General features: G+C 43.3%; 1 protein-coding gene across 12 annotated transcripts in view; it reads right to left on the bottom strand.

Moving 5' to 3' along the window:
- Positions 1–283: 283 nt before the first annotated feature.
- Positions 284–10524, bottom strand: part of FRYL (FRY like transcription coactivator) — a 1894812-nt gene continuing 1884571 nt past the window's right edge. For all 12 annotated transcript variants that reach the window (XM_069201557.1, XM_069201569.1, XM_069201550.1 and 9 more), the window contains one exon: positions 284–2353. In XM_069201557.1, the coding sequence (XP_069057658.1) occupies positions 2095–2353 (259 nt within the window). In that variant the 3' untranslated portion in view covers positions 284–2094. The remainder of the gene's footprint in view (positions 2354–10524) is intronic.

Genomic DNA, 10524 nt, shown 5'->3' with positions numbered 1-10524 from the left:
GATGGTAGGAGCAAGCAGCAGCACAAGAGTAAATATGATCTTAAATATACTCTATGTAAATGTTTTTGTTAAGTGAGTTGCTCAGCTCAAGATCATCAGATGTCACCCAGATATCATCACAATGTCAAGTTCTTCCATTTAATACTCAGATAAAACTCATATGGTGAAAGAAAAAAGGCTGGTATCCATGAGAAGATTTTACATTTAGTTTTCGTGATGTATTAAATTATTTTCAGAAAATGATGTTTAATACCAACAACACTCCCCGGCAAACAAGAAAATATGCAAAGACAGAATTGTTTTTATTTAAACAAAATAATATTAGGGAATAAAGATGATGTAAATAAAAGTAATGTGGCACTAAATAAAATTTCAATAACCCTGAAAATAATTTCCTTTTAAATAATTAAAAACACCATCTTAAGTACCACACAGCTATCAAAATAGCTCAATTAATATTAAGGTAAAAAATACAGTGATTAAAAATGCGCTTTCTAAGGTTACAACATCTGCCAGCAGCCCAACAGTGTGCACAGTGCCTTCAATGAATGCTTATCAGCATAATTGAATGAATATTTGCTGGGGCCACTTCTCACCAAAATAGGAAACATTAAGAAGGTATCCTTCTATAGGCTAACACATAGAATATAAGCTTGTTAAAAGAAAAATATGTTTGTGTGTATACACGTCTCACAGTGGATAAGCGATGCATATAAAAAAGGAGATTCTGTTCAAATTAGATGAAGCATGTGAGTACATTCATTTATTTTAAAAAAATGTTATTGGTCTCAATGGAGTCCTGATTTTGTGCTGCAGGAGTTTCCTTTTACATTGAACTAAAACAATAACGCAGGGTTCAGTGTTCTGTTTTTCTCATTACTCAACCCATAAGGATAGTTCCCATTTCTTTTATAAATAATAAGTTATGAAAAACCTTTGAATGTATTCACACATGTTCTACAAAATGTAATTTACAACTAACATCCACAATTATTTAAATTGCTTTGTACACTCATTCTTTCAGAACAGTGCAGTGCACAGATGTACAAGAAAATACTGCTTTTACACTATACATTTTCTAGAATATTTACAGAATAAAATAAATTAATTTTTCTAACGCGAGTTGCTGATGAGCAGCATATATCTTAAATATACATTCTGTAGTCTCTGCAGGCAGCTACTTTTTGGTTAGTTTCAATAAGTGTAACATAAGCACTGATCAGAGAACTGAGCAGCATTCCAATAAAGTTATCAAGATATATTATTTCTTTAAGAAATACCTGTAAAGCCAGCTTAAAACAATATCACAAGGCCTACCATTTACAAACTACAAGGTGTTAGATCTAATAAAATAAAAGTTTATCCAAAAATAACTTTGCATTTCTCTTTGAGGCATGCTCTGAGACTTTATGTACACAGCTATTCACACTTCGAAAAATCGGTTGTCTTTTATCCATTAAGTTCACTCTCACACACAGTACTTCTTATTACACACAGAGAAAAGGTAAAAGGCGAATCTTTATCAATCATCTTCTGATAAGTGTAGAAGGTAGGCATCAACTGGCAGATTTCTTCTTAGCCATGAAACCGGATAGCCTTGCAGGTCTCCTGCCAAAAATATTGTTCATTAGGCTTGATTTTCAGCATCAGGCCACCCTGCACCTTCATACACACAAACACAGATATACATACATATATGTATATATTTAAATATAAATATTTCATTTGGGAGGGGATGGGCAATATTGCAACTACTCACAAAGTTTAATGTGTGCCAAATTTTGAATGCACATCCTTTTAGCCCTTCTCCTTTTATGAAGGTTGTATAAATGCAGGTGACGGGGAAAAAAAAAAAGCTTCCGTCCATACATTGTGCATTACTGATAGTCCGCTACATAATCAGTGCCATCACTTTCAGACTGATATTCCACAATCAATTAATGTCTTTCTCTAGCAGAGTTCTATACTGAATATTTAAAATGCAGCCCAAGAAAAGATGAATGTCCTGTTCAATGATTATTTATGAAAGGTGCTTATTAACAGTTCGATTAGGCATCCTCATATTAGGTCCATGCTCCGCCTAATGGGTGACCCTCAGAATCCAGTGCTTACTATGTTCCTGTCAAGTTTTTCTCTTGCTAAGAGCTCGTAGGATTGGACAAAACGGAGTGCCTCTCGAATCTCAAGATTTATTTCCATCAGTTTAGAACTGGCTTCTGAGACATCTTGGTTGGAGCCTATAACTGCAAAGCTTCCAGGCTGGCCCAGTGTTTGATGATGGAAGTAGATGTGTAGCAAGGTTTGGACAGGGTCATCCTCCGAGCCTCCAAATATATCATTAGGCCAAATGGATCTGCAAAAACAATGCATATGGTTAATATGCTTCTTACTCGGGCACACAAAGAGAACAAGTTACTTACCTTCCGTAACGCTTTGTCTGGTAGAGGGTCTATCTAGTCGCACATTCCGTACCTTAGACTATTCCCAAGTGTCAGATGGGATATGGAAATTTTTGAGCAATCATCCTTGTGTGCTGGTATTTGGATCTGCATGATGCTGTTGGCGTCATCTGCACTGCAAATGACATGCATAATGCCTATATAGAAGCCATGTTAGAGCGCTGACCTCAGGTCTCAATTTAGAGAAGACAGTTTGCAGAACGGGAAAGGTGGGGGCATGTGGTCAGTAAGGTATCTGTGGCTAGATAGTGTCTATACAGATAAAGCGTTACCAACTGGAAGTAGCTTGTTCATCTGATAAGACTTCTAGCTGCAGATTGTTTACATTAGAATAGATACCAAAGCTAACTCTCCCCAAAGGCGGGCTGCAGACCACTTTAGACTAAGAAGTCCTGGAGCATCGAATGGGGAAAGTGCACATCTTGCCAAACCTGACTGTTGAGGCAATAGTGTTTAGCAAATGTGTGCAGTGATGTCCACGAAGCCGCTTGACATTTGTCCCGGACTGGGATTTCTCTAGCTAGTGAAGTGGTTGCAGCAGTAGCTGTTGTGGAGTAAGCTCTTAAGCCCTTAGGGGTTTGTTTCTTGACCACTGCATAGCAGATCTTAATGCATATGAATATCCATCAAGAGATGGTTCACTTTTGAATTGCCTTCCCTTTCTTTGCCCCAGCAAATCCAATAAAGAGTTGATTGTCCACCTCTAACTCTTCGGTACATTCAACATAGAATGATAACATTCTTTTTGGATCTAGACGGTGGAGTCTCTCCTCTTCTTTAGAAGGATGAAGCAGGGAAAAAACAGTAGGCAGGCTGAATTGGGGGAATTGTGGTTAACAGAAAACATCTGCAATTTGCTAACTCTCCTGGCAGATGTTATTACCACAAGGAAGACAGTTTTTAACGTTAGGAGCCGTAGAGGGTAGCTGAGCATCGGCTTAAAAGGCGAACACATACAAAAAGAGAGAACAAGATTTACGTCTCATTGGAGCATAATGAAGGGCGTGGGAGGAAACATATGTTGCAAACTTTTAAGAAATCTAGTCAGAAACAGGTGACTTTAACAGGGAAGGTTGAACTGGAAACTATATGAAAGTGGAAATGGAGGACAGATATCCTTTTACAGTGCCCAAAGCAAAGCCTTGCTGGGTTTGAGAAAAAACAAAAAGGACAACTTCAGACAAGTGTGTAGGCAGAGGATCGAATGATTTAGATGACACTAAGCCTCAAACTTGTCCCATCGGCAGGTGTCGATGGTTTTAGTACAAGAACACCTGCCTGCCAGATTGTTCTCCCTCCCAAAGTATGTGATGTCAAACACCTTCAACTGTTGCTGCTCAATCTCCACACATGAAGATGGAGAGTGGACAAGTTAGGGTGCAATACCTTTCTCTGTGGCTGCAACAGAAGATCCTCCCGAATGGGCAACCTGACTGGAAGACAGTGGCTCCAGACTGACTCCTGACCATAAGCATCTAAGACAACTTGGTCCTGGTCGTTCCTGATCTTCTTGAGAACTCTGGACAGGAGTGGTATTGGCGGAAAAGCATATAGCAGTCCTGAGCTCCACTCAAGACAGAATGAGTCTCTGAGCGACGGCACCTTTGGAAACGCTAGCAGACAAATGTACGGACATTGTGTGTTATTGGCAGTGGCAAATAGCTCCAACCAAGGCTCTCCCAATCTTGGAAGAAACCTTGCACCACCTTCGGATGAAAATGCCATTTGTGATCTGCTGGGCATCGATGGCTGAGTTAGACTGCTCTGCCATTCAGAGGACCTGCTAGGTGTTGAACAACCAGGGAAAAGCCCCAACACTCCAGCCAGGTTCAGAGGTGCAGAGCCTCTTGACAAAGGGTCTACAACCCCACCCTGCCTTGTTTGTTGCAGTACTACATTGCAGGACGTCAACTCTTGTACGAGCCTTCGCTTGATCAAAGGAAGAAAACCTTTTAATGCCAACCGGACTGCCTGGTGCTCCAACAGGTTGATGTAAAGCCCAGACTCCACCGGAGACCAAAGGCTCTGATCTTCACCTCTCCCAGATGAATGCCCCCAGACCAGGAGTGACACATATGTTCCACTGTGAGCGCTGGGTCGGGAAGAGAGAAAGGTCTGCTGTTGACCCAATTGCGGTACATGAGCCATCAATGCAGGTCTTTTTTCAGATCCCTCGGATATCTGGACAGGGTCAGAGAGATTTCCCGGATTCTGTGCCAACTGGATCCTTAAGTCCCACTGCTGAGCCCACATATGCCAATGGGCATGTTTTACCAACATGATGCAATGGGTGATGAGACCCAGCAGCCTCAGAGTCATTCTTACTGAAATTCAGGATAGAAGCTGAAACACTGGTATCATAGCTCAAATATCCTGGACTGTTCTGGAGGATAAGCCCAAAACTGCAGTGTATCCAGATAGCTTCAATGAAAGGGAGTGACTGATAGGGAGTCAAGTGTGACTGCGGCAAGTTGGTAGCAAGTGCAGAAGGTCCACCAGAGTCTGGAGTTGGGATACAACTGCATAGGGCAAACCGGGCTTTAACAGCCAATCATCAAGGTAGAGAAAGACTGCAAACCCTGACCTCCACAGATGTGCTGAAACCACCACCATCACCTTGGTGAAAACAAGAGGGGCAAAGGGGAGCAGCGCAAACTGATAATGCTCCTTGAATCCCCCTCCCCCCCCCCGAACCGCTGGGGGGCATGATGGTAATATGGAAATAGGTATCCTGCAAGGGCAACTCTACCATCCAGCCTTCAGGATTGAGGGCAGATAAGGCCTGAGTCAGAGTGAGCATCTTGTAGTTTCCATTTTTCAAGAAGTAATTGAGAGGGCACATAGGACAGAGGCCTCCATCCTTCCTTGACCTAACAAATATTGGGAATAGCAACCACAAACTACTTCTGATGTTGGCACCCTCTACCAAGCTCCTTTGGCTAGACAGCTAGTACTTATTTCCTGTCGCAAGAGTGCAAGTGGTTCTCTGTCAGCTGATGTAGGGAAGGAGGGAGTAATGGTGGGGTTTGATGGAAATGATGGGTGTAACCCCTTTTGGACAATTTGGAGCATCCATTTTCTGTTGCACACTCCCTCCATTGGTGGATGGATTCTGCTGCCAACTGGATGCCCATGCTGGACTGTGAGCAAATTAAAGAGGTTTTGACTGTGTGGCTTCTGAGGAGGATGAGAGTTGAAGACTGGGCGAACTTCTGGCTTTGGGCCCCACGAGGGTTGTGTGGGCTGCATCCACAGCCATGAAAAGACTGAGCCTGTTGGCCATGGTGGCTAGAGGGGGAAATGACTTAGCTGATAGTTCCTACCATAGCCACGGAAGGTATGCAGGGTGGAATACGGCTGTCGTGGGGCCACAGAGACCATTATTCCTCAACCAGGCATGATGTTGAAGCGCCACGAAGAAGCAATGGCTCTGCCCTGTGAGCCGGTTTTATCCAACCCTCATCTTATTATGAACTTTGCTGCATCTCACCCATCAGCAATAGCTTGGGAAAATATGCCTTGGCCTCATCCAGGATCACAGGCAACACTTGTGCAACCATATCCCACACAGTATGGGAATAATGGCCCAATAATCATGCAGTGTTCGAGGACCGCAGTGTTAAGCTGGTAAAAAACATCCTATTTACGAAGGTATCCAGCTTCTTTGATTCCCTATCCAATGGTGTGGTATGGGACACTTCTGGATTGATTCATGAAGTTGAGGCCTGGACTACCAGACTGGCAAGGGTAGGGTGATGGAAGTGGAAGGGTGGGTCCCCAGGAGCGAGATGATTGTGGCGAGCAGTTGTCTTGTGAACAAGAGTGCCTGTGCAGGGCTTGGCATTTATGGCTTGAACTGTGGGCAGCTGTTAAGTCCAGATTGTCAGCTGACCTCCGGACCACCTTCGCAAAGGAAGCCCTACCTCCATAGTCACTGTGGGAAGAGAGACAAGTGTCTGGTAGGTGTCCAGACCACTGGGGTCAGCAAGGTCCTCACTCCAGTTGTCATCGGCCAAGGACTCTGCTAATGGGTCAGTGCAGAAATAGGGATCCTCAGATCCCCTCCATTAGTGTTCCTCAGCATGCCCTTCAGTAAAATAGGGCTATGTCCCCATTTCAGGCCGTGTGGGCCTGGTTGGCACCGGAACTGACATCTTGCAACACTGGTCCGGCTCAGTATCAATCAGGAATCACAATGGGTTTGGCGGACCCGAATCCACCGAAAGATCTGAAGGGGTTGAAGGGTGCCGAGAGGGAACCTGCCGAATAGCCCCCGTCCCTACACCCCCCAAAAACCTCTAGGACCAGAATGTGCTCCAAAGGGGATTGACTGCTCAAAAATGAGGCTCTTAGCCTCATATAGCTATCAGATTTGGGCAGGGGTTGCTCTGGCTCCAGGGAAATGGAGAAAGCATGGAGCGCACCAAGCTTTTGACAAGCTGCAAAGGGACCACTTGCGAGTGAGGTCAGGTCTTGTGGCGTCATTCCCTTGGGTCGTCCAAAGAATGGAAGGGAAGCAGAAAAGTCAAAGAGCATTTTGACTTCTTGTGGTACTTACCAGAAGTAGTCCTGGAGTTGGGACAAGGACTGCTGCAAGTGACTCTGGGATTAGCCTTGAGACCTCCCATGCGAATGGGACCTGGAGTGGTACAGAGTTGCGTGACAAGCGGCCAAGAGCTTCACCGCTCGCTCATGGATGGCCTTGGGGGTTTATAATTTTGCATTCCACACATGATGCATGGTAGTTTTCCCTCTCCAAGCACCACAGACATACCAAGCGCAGGTCTGTCACCAACATCTGTCAATAACAGTGGTGACATCTCCAAAAATAGTTGGGAAAAGAGAAGGCACACTAGACTTTGAGAAGAGGTAAAAGTCAGTCAAAAAATAACTGAGGAGACCTTGATCCAGACTCGCGCTTATGGCACTGAAAGAAGAAACTGAGGTCAGTGCGCTAGCGTGGTGCCTTTACAGGCATGTCCAGAGAAGCTGGTGCCAAGCAGAGCCAAGCCACACCACCTACCGGCATACAAGGGTAATTGCTCTAAAATCTTCTGGATCCCGTCTAACGCCTGGGAATATTGCAAGGAAAGGATTCTGCATCCAGAAGTCTTTATCAGATATGCATTTGATAAAGAGACTCAACTACATTTTGTAACAAAAACCAAATATACATGTAAAACAATCTCATAACCAGAAGAGGTCTTCACATCACCAACCAGGTGTTTTAACGTGAGTGAATGGGAAAACAGTGAACCCGTGATTGAACCATTTTTAAAATTGATTCAGAGTTGCAAAAAGCTGAAGGCAGTTGGTATAGTAAGATATCGTAGTAATCTACTACTTGATGTTACATAAACCTTAGAAATTCACTAGAAAAAAATATATTACTTTATATTACAATCACAAATTCACAGGAAAAAAAAACAAGTTAAGAGTAACATTATAGTTAGGTAAAAATGTCAGAAACCAAACGTTTCAAACTATAAAAACCACTGAAATTCACCAGTTACAGTTAACTGGAAAATCTACAATTTACCCCCTCGCCATGCATTGCTTATGACCTCACATACTACATCTCTCATCACATACATGACATCACAAATAACATCACTGATGACATCTGAAATTACATCATTGATGATAACACTGTACATGGCAGGGCGCAAGTTATAAGTGGGAGGGTAATCTGGGACACAAATAGCAGATAAAGATTCAGATAGGATACTGACAAAACACAAAAAGTGTCATGGAACACTAGGCATAAATTTACTCAGATTAACTTCTTACATCAGACATACCTTTACCCCCCCGAAAAGTAAACATGCATGGAGGGGACCAAGACCCTGCCTGAGATGCAGGGCACTAGCAGCAGACTCTCTCTATATGGTGTGGACAAGGCCCACAGTAGAAGCTTTCTGGAAGCAAATCACCCAACAGCCGAGCAGTATCCTAAATGGACAAGTTACTTACCTTCGGTAATGCCTTATCGGGTAGAGACACAGACTAGCTGCATATTCCTGATCTTCAAATTCTCACCCAGACGTCAGACTGGATCCAGAGTTTTTCCTCAGCAGTATCTCTGTGTGTCGGTAGAGGGCGTCGAGCGACTCCGCAGCGACGTCGGCCCCAGAAATGACATCAGCGGTGTTTATATATCCCGTTCTCCGATGCCCTGATGTCAGTTTCTTCAGTGACTAAAAGCCGCAGAACAACGCAGAGCCACAGAGAAACTGGCAGTGAATTAGTGCATATGCCAACCAAGAAGGAAAGGACACATCGTGAGAAGTACAAAAACAAGATAGCAGCCAATATCACCCCAAACGAGACTGAAGAGTACACAGTTTGCAAGCGGGGAGGATGGGTGGGTCGATAAGTAATCCTCAGCTAGTCTGTTTCTCTACCAGATAAGGCATTACCAAAGCTAAGTAACTTATCCATCTGATAGAGACAACTAGCAGCAAATTCTGTATCTTATAATTAGATACCCAAGCAATCCCAATCCAGGAGGAGGGATGCAAACAAACCTCACCAGTCTCGCAAAGAACAACCTGGCAAAGAAGAGGAAATAAAAAAATAACAACATGGCAACGTTGATTTAGGAATAACCGCACATCCAAACAGTTTATATTAAAAACTTATAGTATCAATTGGTGGTGCTCAATAACACTACAACACATCCATTGCCACCATGTGTTAACTGGAAAACTACCAGTTAATATCAAATACAAATAATAATAGTGGAACACTCAAAATTCTTTTTTTAAACTCAATAATATATTACTTAGTGAACATCGGGAGAAATGAATGGATTACTGCATGAAGTAGGAAGGAGGGAAAGAGGAATTTCTGCCACACCAAGAATGCCCAAAGCAGTTTGTACCACAAAACTAGGAGGGGCAGGGTTTTGGTGAGGGCCTAAGGGATCCTCTTGTGCTGGACGGTGCCTGTGGAATATAGAGCGGTCCACAGAAGGACCAGAGACAGGCTGGTTCCAAACACAGAGTGGGATGTCGTAAAAAGCCTCGCAATAAGGCAGAAGGGGTTCAGTGGAAGACTGATCCGGATGAAAATCCAATAATGGGTCTGTAGATGACTGCACCATTGGAAGTTGCACTTGCAAAAAGGCCGCCACCTGCCTCCACATGTCTGCGAAGGCAGTACTGGCTTCCGTTGCCAATCCAGGTGACGATAGTAGAAAAATTTCTTTAAAGAACATGAAAGGTAAAAACCACTTTAAGAAAAAGTGCTGGAAACAATACTCAGAGTGATTAAGCTGGATGGGGGAGAAAGGACCTGATAATCTGCAATGCAAAGAACAAGTCACTTGCCTTCAATAACATTCTTTCTGGTAGAGAGACTAGCCGCAAATTTCTTAACCTTTTGAATATTTCCCAGCCATCAGACTGGATCATAAACTATTCAGCAGTTCCTCTGCGCACCAGAAGGTGCTTCCTTGTTGCTCAGGACTGACACTGTTTGGCTCCGGAAACGACATGCCGGGCGTATATAGGCACCATGTCTGCGTGCTGGCTTCAGTAGCTTTTGAGACTGTTGCGCTTACAGACACAGAGCACCAAAAGCAAACTGGTAACAATGTGTAGAGTACAATCGGATTGGGGAAAATTGGTGAGATATCTGCCACAAAGTCTCTACAAGAAGGAGCGTTACCAAAGGTAAGAAACTTGTTCTTCTGATAGAGACTTCATACTGCAGATTTCTGACCTCTGAATAACTATGAAAACAATACCTATTTGGAGGTGGGTCTGTGCAAGTACTTGTAGGAAGTTGACTCTGTATATACTATCTCAAAGTAAGAGATAGTGTGCAGAGTCTCCAAGGGTTCCCCTTAGAGGTAAGATAGTGGCAAAATTAGATAATTCTAATGCTCTATTTTGTGGTAGTGTGGCCGAGCAGTAGGCTTATCAGAGAGCAGTGTTAAGCATTTGTTGTACACACACAGGCAATAAATGAGGAACACACACTCAAAGACTTAACTCCAGACCAATAGTTTTTATATAGAAACATTTATTTTCTTTATTTTTAGAACCACAAGTTCAAGATT

The sequence above is a fragment of the Pleurodeles waltl genome, chromosome 1_2 (assembly GCF_031143425.1).
Source record: "Pleurodeles waltl isolate 20211129_DDA chromosome 1_2, aPleWal1.hap1.20221129, whole genome shotgun sequence".
In the NCBI taxonomy this organism is placed as follows: domain Eukaryota; kingdom Metazoa; phylum Chordata; class Amphibia; order Caudata; family Salamandridae; genus Pleurodeles; species Pleurodeles waltl.
This window is presented reverse-complemented; position numbering and strand designations above follow the sequence as displayed.